Source organism: Lepidochelys olivacea, assembly GCF_965140295.1.
Source record: "Lepidochelys olivacea isolate rLepOli2 genome assembly, chromosome: 3".
Lineage (NCBI taxonomy): Eukaryota > Metazoa > Chordata > Testudines > Cheloniidae > Lepidochelys > Lepidochelys olivacea.
The window spans coordinates 12,434,864-12,450,993 of NC_140413.1; the positions used below are offsets into that span (position 1 = coordinate 12,434,864).

The 16,130-nt window shown below is 46.4% G+C and overlaps 1 protein-coding gene across 3 annotated transcripts in view; it reads left to right on the plus strand.

Annotated features, from left to right (window-relative positions):
* Positions 1-16,130, plus strand: part of PKHD1 (PKHD1 ciliary IPT domain containing fibrocystin/polyductin) — a 433,326-nt gene that overhangs the window by 348,156 nt on the left and 69,040 nt on the right. For all 3 annotated transcript variants that reach the window (XM_084623857.1, XM_084623855.1, XM_084623856.1), the window contains exon 60: positions 609-1,635. In XM_084623857.1, the coding sequence (XP_084479983.1) occupies positions 609-1,635 (1,027 nt within the window). The remainder of the gene's footprint in view (positions 1-608; positions 1,636-16,130) is intronic.

Here is a 16,130-nt window from a genome sequence, read left to right on the forward strand (position 1 = left end):
GAATGCAGTGAGCTAGATTGTAGCTCAGACTGCACATTCACATAGGGGTACCAAGGGGAAGAAGACTCCCATCTTTATGCCCAGTGCAGGGTACAGTGTTGGATCCAGGTGTACTTCAGTAAGGGTCACTGCATACCCCATCTCCAGAGCACGTGGCAACATGCACAGCTATCTTGTGCAAGAGCAGGGAGGAAGAGAGTAATAATTTACTGCAGTTCCAAATTACTACCTCCCTGTAGCAGAGAGGGAACAGGAACCACAGTTCCTTCCCTTGGATGCTCCTGGAATTGCACAACAATGAACTGCCCCTTACTATGGGCTATGTTTGTGACACAATCCACCTCAGTTGAAAGGATTGCTGGGGAGGGGAGAGGAGAAAGCAAGGTTGTTATTCATGTCAGACGTAAAGGAGCTTCACAAAGAATACCAAATTCATGGCAAAGTTTGCTGCCCTGCTAACCAGGACATCTGAGAGAAACAGCTCCTTGCATCTTCACACGTACCAGCATCACACAGAAAGGTGTACCATGCAAATAAGCAGGTACAGCACAGCGTGTAGAAATGGCAGATCAGCCCACCCCTTTATTTATTTATTTGTTGTTAAACAGGCATTTACAGAGAAGACACAAAGTGCATCTACAAGCCCTCTACGCAAGGCTACTTCTGCAAAGACACAGACCATGCACTCGTGATCCTAGAAAGCTTGGACACTGAAGCAGACGGAAGGAGGTCATCTCCAGTGGTATCAGTGACTGGCAGTTTTGTGGAGGCTTTCAGTAATGCAGTTTCACATGTATCTTGCTGTCCTTCAGAACATCCAAGGGCTTTCTATTCGGTCTTGCCATCCAACAAGCTGACTAAGGTTTGCTTTGTTGGTCTAACACCTCCAAGCTTAAGACTCCGCCTCATCAGTGGTCAAAACTCTACCAGACTTCTCATAGCCATCTTCTACGATGAACCGCGTAGCCTTCATGTTTTCATGAATGGGAATTACATTCCACTAGCCTCATCTTCTTCCAGCGCTTTCTTAACTAATGCCATGGCAGGCACCCACTCCTTCAGCTTTGAGAACAACCTTCTCTACGTCCTCCTTCATGGAGATGACCCCATAGAAATATACACCAGCTATTCCCTTCACATTGCTTTTACCATTGCTGAGACCATTGGAGAGGAGGGTCAAAGAAGGGTGGTCCATCACCTGGCTGATTTCTTGAAGATTGAACACGTTCATGTCAGAATAGTTCAGAGTGCATCAGGAAGCGAGAGCACGTTAAAGGTTATCTCAGACAATGTCGGCAAGAGGAGGCGTCAGTGCCCTCCCATGACATCTTGCACAGCCTTTTGTAGCAGGGCTGGCTGGGAGAAAACCCGTAGAGGAGCAGCCAGCATTTGGGTTCTGCAGTCATCTCGTGCCGTTACCCCATTAAGAGTGTTGATCATTGAAATTGGAGACCCACCAGGCCTTTTCAGAAATAAGCTTGTTCCCTCCTTGTCGAGCGACAGGTTGAAGAGCTTGGCCAGCACTGTTATCAACGCTCAGCAGACTGGGGATCTTCAGCGAGCCCTGGAGTTACCAATTGATACTTTAATGGTGACACAATCTGCTTTGTCATCACCACCAGGGGGCAGTGCCGGGTAAGTGAGTTACTTGTATGTATCCTTCAAAGCTCATTTATGATTATTTATTATTTTAAGACATTAATAGTTTAAATGAGGGTATTTAACCACTGGAACAGCTTACCATGAGAGGTATTAAATTCTCCATCACTCAGAGGTCTCAAATCAAGACTTGATGTCTTTCTTAAAAATATGCCCTAGTCCAACCAGAAGCAGTTGGTCTGGATGCAGAAGCTGCCAGGTGAAATGCTCTGACCTGCATTCTGTAGGAGGCCAGACTAGATGATCATAATAGTCCCTTCCAGCCTTAAAATCTATTAAACATATGCATGGTATTCGTTTATTGACACAGTGCCAGAGATGGGTACGGTGTGAATAGAGGAAAAAATGACAGGCTCCTGTCCTGAAAAGCTTAGAAATTTAGGCCCTGATGATGCAAACACAGATACATGTGCTTATCGTGACTGCCATGAGTAGAATAGAGCCTTGGGAGGCGACCGATTAGCTGTGTTTGCTCAGGGTGGAAAGAACAGCGCCAACATAATGCAAGTCTGAAAGATACCCACGCGTAAATGTCATGGCTGCCATTTTGGGCGACATACTGAGGACTGAACCAGGGGTCTCCAGAGCTAAAAGCATGAGCTACTGTAGCTTGAGAGGTAGTTAGCTGGGGCTGTAATAGACAGAGCCCATCTGTTACTGCCATGTGCATGCCACCCACACCACCTGTCTGTGTGTGTGAAGGGAGAGCAGGCCCTGCGTGGGCACTAGTCCCACCCCTGCCCCGCCACACACATGGGTAGGGAGAGGGGAACAGAACCTCAGCTTTTCTCCTTTCCAAACACCAGCCAATGGAACTGAGCCGGGGCAGGAAAGGTGTAATCTGGGCCTCGTAATGATCTGACACAGATTATTCCCCCTGTGGAGCAGAGAAGAAATTATAACTCTCTGCATCACAATTCCTTTGGCTGGGTGCTCCTGGGGTGGCACAGCTTGCCCACTGTAATATTTAATTGAAATAACCCACCAGCAACGGAAACAAAGAAGATCTCTGAGGGTGTGTATTTAAGGGTAAAGCATATTAGATGATGATACATTTCTGTATCTCCCATATCCTCTCCCCATTCTGTTTCTGTACTGCCACCCCTCACTGTGCAAGCTCTATAGAACCTGTAGAAAGCAATAGGGCTTTAACTAGTAGGAATCTATATAAATGTAATAGGATTCTATAGAAATTACTCTAAAAACCTATACAATTTTATACAAAATGAGATCCTTTTTATAGGTGTTTGTTACTGTTTTTTTTTTTAAAACCAGCCTATAGATCAAGGATTTAATTCACTATTAAATTCTATAGGATGATTCACTAAATTCTACAGGGTGACTCAGAACACATATAGAAAGGATATTATTTTCTTTTAAAGTCTGTAAGATTTTCCTCTCAGGTTTATGTCTAAAAGCTCATTCCTGCAAACACTTACTACTGGGAGTAGTATTAACTCCCATAGGCAATCTCAGTGATATCAGTGGAACTACTCAATAGTAAGATCCAATAATAAGGATCTTCAGGGACAGGCCCTAAATTAGGGCCTGATCCTACAGAAGGGGATCTGTGACACACACTCACCAGTGGGTTACACAAACACTATCAAACTTAAGGAAGGTATTTGTCCTTCACCACTTGGGTTCCTCTGTAGTGTTATTTATTACTCCCCATCAGTCTTAGACTTTATGGCATCACTTGTGGCTTTGACACTTGTGATATAATAAGGCCCTGGCTAACCTGTAAAATTAAATCAGATATTTCCTGTTGGGACATGTAATATCCCCTCTGTCTGTCCCTCATTAGAGTCTAGACAATACACACCAGCACAGGCAGGGATAATGGGGTTGGGATAATGAGAGATTGTGTATTTTTCCACACAACGGGGGAAATTTTCTTCCACACCTGTGTTCTGCAGAAACAAATGAGATTCAGAGATCTCTAGGGCAGATTTAACAGCCTACACCAGCACATGGCCAACAGCCCTGCAATGTCAGACCCCCAGTTCTCCCTGCTTCGCAAAGCTTTGGGCAACAGAGATTGGGACTCCCTGTTCACAACTCACAAGGAAATGGCTAAAGGTAGCCCTGGGGACCCTAGCAGCAACAGCTCTGCATAACAGTGTAATGCCGACAGACCCTGGTCATCAGCATTGAACCGGGGACCTCTGGAGCTTAGTGCATGAGCTTCTACCGCATGAACTAAAAGCCAACTGGCTCTTAGTTAAGGATGTAGAGGAGACTCATTAATCTCTCGCTCTGAGTGGTCTCAGTGCCACTCGATGGGACAGAACACCTCACCCAGAAGGTGTGTGGGTTACAACAGCAGAACTATTTATCATACTGACAAGACCTATTTTAAATAATTTGTCTCGTTTCTTTATGTGGTTTCAATTTGACTGCTTTTTTAGGGTCAGGTTTCAGAGTAGCAGCCGTGTCTGTCTGTATCCGCAAAAGGAACAGGAGGACTTGTGGCACCTTAGAGACTAACCAATTTATTTGAGCATGAGCTTTCGTGAGCTCCAGCTCACTTCATCGGATACATGTGGGTCAGTTCATTCTGCTGCTTCCTGATTCACCAAGGAGAGAGGGAGATGACAGCTAATAGCTACATGGAAGACAGAGAAAGCACAATAGTAATATACTTGTATACCAAGAGTGTGTGTGTGTGTGTGTGTGTGTGCGTGCATGCATGCACACACATGGAAATAAATTATTCTGTCTTCAGAGCAGGGTTTGCATAGTGCACAATAAATAAGGCCTGGGGCCACTCATTGAGCAAAGTGGATAAAGCAAAATATTGCAGAGCTGCTCATTCAGTGAATCCTTGGCACTGAATGAGGCAGGGGTTCTGTGGAAATAATAGTATGTAGTTAAAGCCTGTGTCATAATGCATCTGCACATTGTGAATTAATTATTAACATGACAGGGGTCAGGGTCTGGGATCAGGGCTGCTGCCCACCCCCTACAGAACCACGCGGCAGGGGTCAGGGTCTGCAGGTTGGCCCTGCATGGTGGGATCCAGGCCAGGGGCTGCTGCTCAGCCCTGCCCACCAGGGGTTGGGGTCTGCCGCCCAGCCCCTGCAGCAGGGATCCAGTCGGGGCGGCTGCCCAGCCCTGCACACCAGGGGTCCGGGTCTGGGGACTGCCGCCCGGCCCCACATGTCAGGGGGCTGGGGCTGGTGCTGCTGCACAGCCATGCCCAGCGGGGATAGGGGTCTGCCTCCTGGCCTCGCCTGGTGGGGTTCCAGGTTGGGGGCTGCCACCTGGCCCTGCACAACAGAGGTCGGAGTCTGCTGCCTGCCCCCATGTGGCAGGAATCCAATCGTGGGCCGTCGCCTGGCCCCACACAGTGGGGATCAGGGTCCGGGGCTGCTGTCCGGTCCTGCACAATCAGGCCCGGGATTGGAGCTGCTGCCAATCTGTTTTAAACATTAGCTACAATATATTAACGGTAAGACTAATACTTATCGGTTAGCCATTTAATATTTTATATTCCTACTGTGTGTAATTTCTTAGGCTTTTTTAAAAAATGGAAAGTCCATCATATGGACCCACCAGGACTCCCACATAGTTCATTAGCAGGTTTAGAACCACTTGAGCTAGTGGCGTTGCTGATAGCAGTGGTAGGTTATCATCCTGTATGAGGGCCAGCCACTAGAGGGAGATGAGACACACGTTTTTCCAGTGGGTTTCTCAGTTATTTGCTGACAGTGGAGGAATATTGAGACTCAGCAATCTGAGGTTCCGTTCTAAGTTCTCAGGGGAGTGTCTCAGGGGTCTGTCTGTAACAGACCTTTCGACTTGTGTCCCCACCCAAATCTCCCCCTTCTGCCCGTGGCTCTGCCAGCCCCTCCCACGCCCCTCAGCTCTTCATCCCAGTCCCCCCACCTTGGTTTGACAACTCAGTTTCCCTCCCTAATCCCCATGGCTCCTCAGGCAACTCCCAGCCTCAGCCTCCTCCCCATCCCAGTCCCACCCCTGCCCCTGACTCCCCATCTCAGTCCCCTTTGCCCTGGCTTCTCATCCCAGCCCTTCCTGCTTCGAATCCTCCCCCTTGCCTCTTCATCCCAGTCTCCCCCAACCCTCCTGCCCCTTGCCCCAGTCTCCTCTCTTACCGCCCCCAAGGCCCAGCTTCTTACCCCTGTGCATTTGACTCCAGCTGCTTTCTGCTTCTCCTCTACACTGTCTGGGTGCCAGCAGTGGGAGCCTGGAGAGTGCAGGAGAGACAGTAAGCTTACCCCCTGTTCTGGTACCTGGCACCACAGTACCCTCCGATAGCCAGGAGGAGCAATTGCAGGGGAATTCCTGCGGAGCCTCTGCAGTCCTGAGTGACAGATGGAGTCAGGCTCATAACTGGGTTCAGCTTGGTCAAATTTTCATGAGGACAGCAAAAGACATAACCCCTGACATCAAGGCAACTCCCTGGACAAATTTAGGTCCCTGCTTCAAAGCTCAGAGATGACATAGCACGTCAACCAAACAACGGTAAGAATTTTGTCACACGGACTGAGAAATTTCAGCACAGACCGTTAATTTGGTGAAGTTATAAAGAACTGAAAACAGTGTCTTATAATGGAAGGTGTCATTCAATCTTAACTATAGGTGATGCCTATAATATGGAAGAGAGATGGAGAGAGAGAGTACATTGCTGTGGCAAATGGCGTAATAGCCATAGAAGTAATGTTACAGTTTAAAAAATAAACCTTCAAGTTATGGCTCACTGGGCTGTAATGAATATGGAGCCTTTCAGATTCATCCCAGTTCTGTGATGACTGAAAGCTGTGACCATCTCATGGGCTGTGTGTGAAATGAATTGGAGGGGGTCTCAGCCCAGTGTTTATTGGACAAGCATCCACGTTCCTCCCCCACTCTGAACTCTAGGGTACAGATGTGGGGACCTGCATGAAAACCTCCTAAGCTTACTTTTACCAGCTTAGGTTAAAACTTCTCCAAGGTACAAATTAATTTTATCCTTTGTCCTTGGAATATCCACTGCCACCACCAAACTCAAACTGGGTTTACTGGGAAACGTAGTTTGGACACGTCTTTCCCCCCAAAATCCTCCCAACCCTTGCACCCCACTTCCTGGGAAAGGTTTGGTAAAAATCCTCACCAATTTGAATAGGTGACCACAGACCCAAACCCTTGGATCTGAGAACAATGAAAAAGCATTCAGTTTTCTTACAAGAAGACTTTTAATAGAAATAGAAGTAAAGGAATCACCTCTGTAAAATCAGGATGGTAAATACCTTACAGGGTAATTAGATTCAAAACATAGAGAATCCCTCTAGGCAAAACCTTAAGTTACAAAAAAGACACACAGACAGAAATAGTCATTCTATTCAGCACAGTTCTTTTCTCAGCTATTTAAAGAAATCATAATCTAACACATACCTAGCTAGATTACTTACTAAAAGTTCTAAGACTCCATTCCTGGTCTATCCCCGACAAAAGCAGCATACCGACAGACACAGACCCTTTGTTTCTCTCCCTCCTCCCAGCTTTTGAAAGTATCTTGTCTCCTCATTGGTCATTTGGTCAGGTGCCAGCGAGGTTACCTTTAGCTTCTTAACCCTTTACAGGTGAGAGGATTTTTCCTCTGGCCAGGAGGGATTTTAAAGGGGTTTACCCTTCCCTTTATATTTATGACACCCCCCCTCCATGTTCACTGGCTTCCTTGATGGCATTTTCAGCAGAGAAGCCAAGGACAGAGTGGCCACCACACCTGAACCATCACCCTCCTCTCCCCACTAAAGCTGGTCTTCACAGATCAGGGGCACAGTGGTGGGGGCAGCGTAGGGGATGCTTGTCCTGCTGCTGCCCGTGCTGCACTAGGTTTATGGATGCGTGGAGGACTGTGGACTCCAGCGCTGTCATTTTAGTGCCTTTCATCAAAGTGACTGTATGGAGGGAAAAGGTAGTTAAAAATATTTAGGGTTAGGTTGTGGATTGAAGCCACTGCACGTGGCCAGTGGGGGAGTGGAGTCCCACTGCCCTGGCAGGGGCTCCTAGAGATAGCATACCTGACTCGGGGTACTCCTGCCACAACCTTGGAAAGGAGGGGTGTACGCTCCCCCATGTGCTGTCCCAACTCTGCTGCCCAGTGTGGTCTGCAGAAAGAACGTGGCCCTGCCCTCATTCCTCCCCGCCCCTTTCAGGAGGCTAGGACTGGTGATGGAATTAGACTGGAGTGAAAGATCTGGTTGCTGCATCCCACAATATCACTTTGCATTGCAGGTTAACAATAGACACACTCCAGTCCTCAAGCCCCCTTTGAAGCATTCCCTTGTGACATCCAGCCCTTGTCACTGGTTACTCACAGAAATACCAGGTTTGCTATCCCCAAGGGCAGAGTGTACACACCAGTTTGTCTGATTCAAATGAGGATCAGTTCTTGTATAACACCACAGCGCTGAGTTATATTTATAGTGAAAACAATCATAGGTTTATTGACAATGATTAAGGTTTGAGAAATAGTGAGTAAGTCTAACGCCGACAGACCCTGGTCGTCAGCGGGCAGGATAGAACCCAGGGCCTCTAGAGCTTAGTGTATGAGCCTCTACCACATGAGCTAAAAGTCCAACGTCTTGTGCGTGCGCACTCTCGTTCACTCTCTCTCTCTCTCCGCCTCCTCCTCCCCCCGCAATGGGACAGAACAGTATAACCTAGAGGTGTGTGAGTTACATATAAAATAAAATCGGTACATGCTTTCTAGAGACTAAACTTAACTTTAACAGGCTAACTATCTGCCTAAAAGCAGTCTTATCTCACCACACATTTCTTTTCCAACCAGGGCTGACGGAGATCCCATTTTCATTAATCTTATCACAGAGCCTAATTCCTTCGTCAGGGGCAGGATCAAGTGGTGTCTTTTTGCCTCCCCCTTATATTCCCCACCATCATTGTTTGTCCCCAGAGTCAAGATGATCCCTGGTGGCATAGTCCCTGGTGTGCTGGCTCCAAGTTGACTTCACATCCTCATGTTGCTTTCTAATGCAAACTGGGCTTCCATCGTGTTGGTTTACAATACTTTTAATTTACATGTGAACTGAGGGAGACAGGTGAACGTACATCCTTTGTCTGGCTGAAACCCCAGCTTGTACTGAATACCTCACATGACATTCTTTATGGATAAACACTATGAAAGCAACATGCTAGGTGTAGTGAGTTTGTCAGGCCTGTCAGGAGTTGCTGTTACAGAACAGTAAACCCTTTGCCAGTTGTCATTGAGGGGCTCTTTGGGTCATTCAGATGAGATCCAGTTGTCCTGTTTGTGCTCAGTCCTTCTGGCTTTACTGGTACACGTGACCACTGGAACTAGCTGCATTTTCAAAGTCAACTAAACATGGAAATTGACCTGGGCAGAAGAAAACGTCTCCCCTTTTCCTGGATGCTCAGCTGGTAGCTGTTCTCTAGGAATGATCCATCCAGTGAAAGGAAATGTTGGGACTCCCCAAGTAGCATCAAGGGAGCACGTTTCATAGACACTGGTATTGCTGAGCACTGAAGTGTTCAGGATGAGAGTCTGGAGAATTAGGTGTCCATCTCACACTGAACTTTGATTTAGCCTGTAATCTCTTTGGGGCAAGGACTCTCTTTTCCTCCTATGTATGTGTACAGCACCTAGCTCAATGGGGCTCTGACCCATGGCTGTGGTTTCTGGGCATTACCAACATACAGATAATAATGGATTTGGGTGCCTAAATCTCTTAAGTGGCTTGGAAAATCCTGCCCAAAATGATTTACTCCTTCCTTTACTTTAGACCAGGGCTTCCAGGGTATTTAGGTGCCTAACTTCCACTGATGATATTGGGTCACCTAAATACTTTTCAGGATCTGGGCCTTTGTTCCTTGAAGGAAAACATACTTGTCTTCTAAGTTTCCAAACTTCTGTGTAAAACACCGTCTATAAAACATTGACTCAGTTTCATATCATCACAGAATAGCCATCAGATGATAACAATTGCTGGCCGCTGCTAACCTGGGCTAGAATCAGAATAATAGAAATGTAGGACTGGAAGGGACCTCAATAGGTCATATAATCCAGTCCCCTGCACTGGGACAGGACTAAGTATTATCTCGATCTAGATAATCCCCGATAGGTGTTTGTCTAACCTGTTCTTAAAAACCTCCAATGAGGAGATTCCACAATCTCCCAAGGTAATTTGTTCTAGTGCTCAACTCCCCTTACAGTTGGGATGTTTTTCCTGATGTCTAACCCAAATCTCCCTTGCTGTGATTTAAGCCCAGTACTTTTTGTCCTGTTCATGTGGATAAGAAGAACAATTTATCACTCTCCTCTTTATAACAGCTTTTAAAGTACTTAAAGATTATCATGTTCCCTCTCAGTCTTCTCTCTCCAGACTAAACAACCCCATTTTAAAAAAAGTCTTTCCTTCTAGGTCATGTTTAATCATTTTCGTTGCACTTATTTGAATTTTCTCCAGTGTGTCCACATCTTGCCTGAAGTGCGGTGCCCAGAAATGGACACAGTGCTCCAGTTCAGACCTTATCAGTGATGAGTAGAGTTAGAAAAATTACTTCTTATGTCTTGCCGACAGTATTCCTGCTATCATGTCCCAGAATTATGTTCACCTTTTTTGTGACAGGATTATAATTGTTGACTCATAGTTTGTGATCACTGTTATAATTGTTGACTCATAGTTTGTGATCCACTATAACCCCCAGATTCTTTTCTGCAGTACTCCTTTCTAGGCAGTTATTTCCCATTTTGTATTTGTGTAATTGATTATTCCTTCCTAAGTGGAGTACTTTGCATTTGCCCTTTCTGAATTTCATCCTATTTTTCCAGTTTGTCCAGATCATTTTAAATTCTAATCCTGTCCTCCAAAGTGCTTGCAACCCCTCCCAGTGTGGTATCTTCCACAGTGTTTGTAAGTGTACTCTTTATGCCACTACTCTGATCATATCTGAAGATATTGAAAGAACCAGACCCATAACAATCCCCTGCGGGCCCCCACTCAAAATGTCAGGGGTTGGCAACCTTCGCCACGCAGCCCATCAGGATAATCCGCTGGCAGGCTGTGAGACATTTTGTTTGCGTTAACTGTCCGCAGGCATGGCCCCCTGCAACTCCCAATGGCTGTGATTCACCATTCCCAGCCAATGGGACCTTCGGGAAGCCAATGGGAGCTGCAGGAATGGTGACCCGTGGCCACTGGGAGCTGCGAGGGGCCGTGCCTGCGAACAGTCAACGTAAACAAAATGTCTTGTGGCCCGCCAGTGGATTCCCCTGACTGGCTGTGTGCTGAAGGTTGCCGACCCCTGCAATATGCCCTTCCAGTTTGACTGTGAAGCATTGATAACTACCTTCTGGGCACGGTTTTCCAACCCCTTTTTCACCCACCTTCTGGTAAGTTAATCTAGGCCAGGGATCTTAAACTCGAATTACCAGGAGGGCCACATGAGGACTAGTACTTTGGCCCGAGGACCGCATCACTGACACCCCCCAGCCCTGCCCCCACTCCACCCCTTCCATGAGCCCCCACCCCTGCTCTGCCTCTTCCCACCCCTTCCCTGCCCGCATTCCAACCCCTTCCCCAAAGTCCCCGCCCCAACTCCGCCACCTCCCTATCCCTATTCCAACCCCTTCCCCAATTCCCCGCCCCTCCCTCCTGGAAAGCGCTAAGTGCCTGAAGGTAGGCAGAGGAGTGGGGACGCAGTGCACTGCGGGGAGGGAGAGTGGTGGGGAGGGGAGCTTGGTGGCCGGCAGGAAATAACTCTGGGGGGAGGGGGAGGGGGAGCTTGGCATGCTGCAGGAAATATCGCCATGGGTCGTGTATTTGAGACCCCTGATCTAGGCTATATTTCTCTAGTTGGCTTATGAGAAGGTCATGTGACACAACATCTTACTAAAGTTGAGATATATCATGGCTATTGCTTCTCCCCTATCCACAAAGCTTGTTACCCGGTCAAAGAAGGATCTTAGGTTGGTTTGACATGATTTGTTCTTGACAAATCCATGTTGACTGTTCCTTATTATCTTTTAGGTGCTTACAAATTGATTATTTGATTATTTGCTCCATTATCTTTCTGGGTACCAAAGTTAATTTGACTGGTCTGTAATTCCATGGGTTGTTCTTATTCTCCTTTGTACGGATAGGTGCTATGCTTGCCCTTGTCCAGTCCTCTGGGATCTCTTCTGTTCTCCATGAGTTCACTAAGGGTTTGTCTACACAGCAAAGAAAAACCCATGGCTGGGCTATGCTAACTGACTCTTGCTCACTGGGCTCAGACTGTTTCATTGCTGTTTTCTTGGTACCCTTTATGTCCCTTGCTGGTTTAATCTCATTTTGTGCCTAGGCCTTTCTAATTTTGTCCCTACGTGCTTGTGGGGTTTATTTTTTTGGTTTTTGTTTTTTATTCATCCTTCATCATTTGACCTAGTTCCCACTTTTCATCTGACTCATTTTTGAGCTTCAGGTTGTTGAAGTTCTTAAGCCCTTATGGGTTTCTTACCATACTTCCTATCTTTCTATGCATTGGCATAGGTTGCTCTTGTGCCCTTAATAATGTCTCTTTAAAACACTACAAACTCTCCTGAACTTGTTTTTTCCCCTAGACTTGCTTCCCATGGTCTGAGTTTGCTTAAGTCTGCCTTCTTGAGGTCCCATTATCTTTATTCTGTAAAAAGAAAAGGAGTACTTGTGGCACCTTAGAGACTAACCAATTTATTTGAGCATAAGCTTTCGTGAGCTACAGCTCACTTCATCGGATGCATACCGTGGAAACTGCAGCAGACTTTATATATACACAGAGAATATGAAACAATACCTCCTCCCACCCCACTGTCCTGCTGGTAATAGCTTATCTAAAGTGATCATCAGGTGGGCCATTTCCAGCACAAATCCAGGTTTTCTCACCCTCCACCCCCCCACACACATTCACTCTCCTGCTGGTGATAGCCCATCCAAAGTGACAACTCTTTACACAATGTGCATGACAATCAAGTTGGGCTATTTCCTGCACAAATCCAGGTTTTCTCACATCCCCCCCACCCCCATACACACACAAACTCGCTCTCCTGCTGGTAATAGCTCATCCAAACTGACCACTCTCCAAGTTTAAATCCAAGTTAAACCAGAACATCTGGGGCGGGGGTAGGAAAAAACAAGAGGACACAGGCTACCTTGCATAATGATAAGCTATTACCAGCAGGACAGTGGGGTGGGAGGAGGTATTGTTTCATATTCTCTGTGTATATATAAAGTCTGCTGCAGTTTCCATGGTATGCATCCGATGAAGTGAGCTGTAGCTCATGAAAGCTTATGCTCAAACAAATTGGTTAGTCTCTAAGGTGCCACAAGTCCTCCTTTTCTTTTTGCGAATACAGACTAACACGGCTGTTACTCTGAAACTTGTCTTTATTCTGTAGTTTTCTGTCCCACTATTCCCGGATTCATTCCAGTGACTTAGGAGTTAAAGAGTCTTTTACCCATTACCAATCCCCTGAGCCATCCTCAGACTGAGCCTTATTTGAAGCTACCCTCTGTTTAATATCTACTGTACATAGTAAACCTATCTAAAAAGCCGTCCTTACTCAGAGTGTCATACCATGCCTGGCAGCTATGGAAATGCACTGATCACACTCCAGGGTGACACCTGTGAATTACAAGAGTCAGGGGATGAGAATTAAAGTCGTACCCCGGCTGCAACTGCTGCTGAAACAGCAGCTGCTAAGGCAATAGCTCTCCAAGAGCCAGCTGATTCCAGATCAGCTGCTAGGGCAAGGGTGGGAAGGGGAAAGAAAGGGAGAGAAGGGAATAAGAGAGATGGACCAGAAGGGGTAGCAGCAGAGCAAGCAGAGGAGGAGGAGAAGGTAAGGGGGAGGGGTGGAGTGGATGGGAAGGAGCTAGGAGAGGGAGGGTCAATTCCATCTCACATATAACACCAGACCGATCTGTATGGGAAAAAACTGGGGTTCTGACTCCATTGGGGAGATATGATCAATCAAGCTGCACTCTGATAGTTGATGACACCAGTACAGCTCCTCAAGTGTGTGTGTGTGTGTGTGGGGGGGGTTGTCTGTTACTAACTCCCATTTTAAAATGAATGGGCCTGATCCTGAGAAGCAAGAAGCAACTCCTTTAGGAGTTATGAATGCCACTCGTGCTCAGGGATTAAACCACAGGTGATTAAAACCATGTGTCACTTTTCTATGGTATTTGAAAAAAGATCTGTCTCCTACTATCACCTATTTTACATAAGCTGCTCACAGACCAGGTTTCCCCTTAACAATGAGTGGGAGACATAGCTTCTGGAAAGGAAGGGAGTGTCATTGTTGATTCTCATGGCAACTCGTACAATGATCTCCATGTGCTACAGTCCCCACGTGCGTACAGCTGAGCTAAGTGGTGGCACCGTGACAGCCTCAGCTCGGAGGGGCTGATTTTCTCCTCCTCTACATTGGAGTTGCTCCCATGCTGAACCATTCACTTCCATGGAGTGAGACTAGTCAAATCGGTGTGAGTGAGGGAAGAACCAGGCCCTCAATATTGTAGCTTCCCCATTTCACTTTGTTCTGAGTGTTGCTTAATGTACCATTAATTTTTTTCCACATGCCTTGTTTGTAGAAAGCTGGCGAGTTAGGGGTTAAATGTTTTTGGGTGCTGGGGACTTGGGTTCCTTTTCTGTATACCCTAGTTTGGCTGCAGGACTTCACGCCCGCAGGCCACAGTCACATTATCAGCTGGAAATTGGATAACGACAGCACAATGACAAATCCAGGTTGCTTGCAATAAGGTGCTAATCCCTTTGCTTTAATATTGGAGCAGCGTGTAATGATGTTTGGACATCACTCCAGTTTACTGACGACCCCACTGGGGCCTGCAATAGAACCTTACAACTGTCTAACAAGCCGTCAGGTGACTGCCGTCGTCAAAGCAACGGACGGTGCAATCTAATCTTCCCTCCATCCCTTCCAGCTCCCAATAAGGCCCAGATTATAGAAGTGGCCCATCAGTGCTTGGTAACTCAAATCAATTAACGTTAATTCGCACAATGCTATGATGTATTGTGATCACTTTCATTTCAGAGAAGGGGGAAGAAATTGCTATAATTCACCTAAAATGAGGTTGTCTATGGTGCTGAGGTATTAATTGGGTGTCCATATTAAATGGAAAAGGAGCACAGTAGTGAAGGAAAAGTGGATGAGTGACTCTCTTGGCTGCTATTGACCTATCAGAAGAAGACAGTGCCCTTTTCCTTTGCTTTTATCTATTACAGTTTTCCCTATTGCGTGTCAAGTTGATGTATTATAAAAAATTCATTTGGTGACCTTTCACCCCCCTAGCAGATTAAACAATTTCACTGGGATGGCATCATTAACAGGGCCTTGCATTTAATGATGATTTCTCTAAAAGGCCACGGAGATTCGATTTTAAGCTAACAGATTTATTGCACTATTATAACATATCGTAAAAAACTGTACCACCTACGGTCTGGTTTTAGGATAGAAACTGTTTAAGAGTTTATATGGAGCTTAAAGTGGTATTACCTTGGGATACGCTGCACCATCAAGACTCCGACCTTCGGCGTGGTGCTGTTTACATTTTATAAAAGATGTTTCTCCAACAGTAAACTTAAGGAGTGTGTTAGGGAAGAAGCTTGACTTAGTTCCTAGCCGCTAGTCGGCGGCATGATGAATAGGGGTACTTCCGTTGGTTCCCAGTTAATAATGGATGTGACCAGGGAGCTTTCAGGATGTTTGTTACTGGTGCTCTAAACTCCCCGCCCTATAGTTTTGGAACATTCAGCTCCTACCTGCTCTGCAGGGTGCATGCCCTTGAATAACACGGAGTGCCTGTTTAAAGAAAAGCAGCACTCTTGCCGCAGAACACGTGGCGCTGAAAAGCTGCTAACTCCACTCTGCTGAGTCCTGCTGCACTGCTGCTGTCGGCTTACCACTCAGGTTTGCAGATGTTCTCCTGCGATGGGGAGCTGCGCTCTTCCAGTCCTCAGGTCAGCTGGGGCCTCATGATAGTCAACTGGGAACACTTGGACAAGAGGGGAAGGCTGGCCTTATGGTCCGGGATTTGAGAGATCTGGGGTCAACCACTGGCTCTGAAACAGGCTTCTTAAGTATGCGACCTTGCTCTAGTTGTAAAACAGGGATAATATACTTCCTTCATCTGTTTAGATCATAGGCTTGGATTGTCTCTGACAATGTGTATGTACAACACCCAGCACGATAGGGCACAGATGTTAGTTGGGGTCTTTAGGTGCTATTTTTGATTTATTTGTAGAAAAATAAATTGCCTGAAAAGACTGGGAACCACAAGTTAATCCATGTTCTTGAATCTGTCTCGCTTATCCAATCCTTTCTCATACACTGGATTGCCCCACATGCCCAGTTTGTAACAGAAGGTTTCCATTGCTTTCGAAATAGAGAAACCCAAACCAATTCGTCGTTGGAGTTGCCTCTTTTAGTCCAGTTTGGTTCAGAAAGG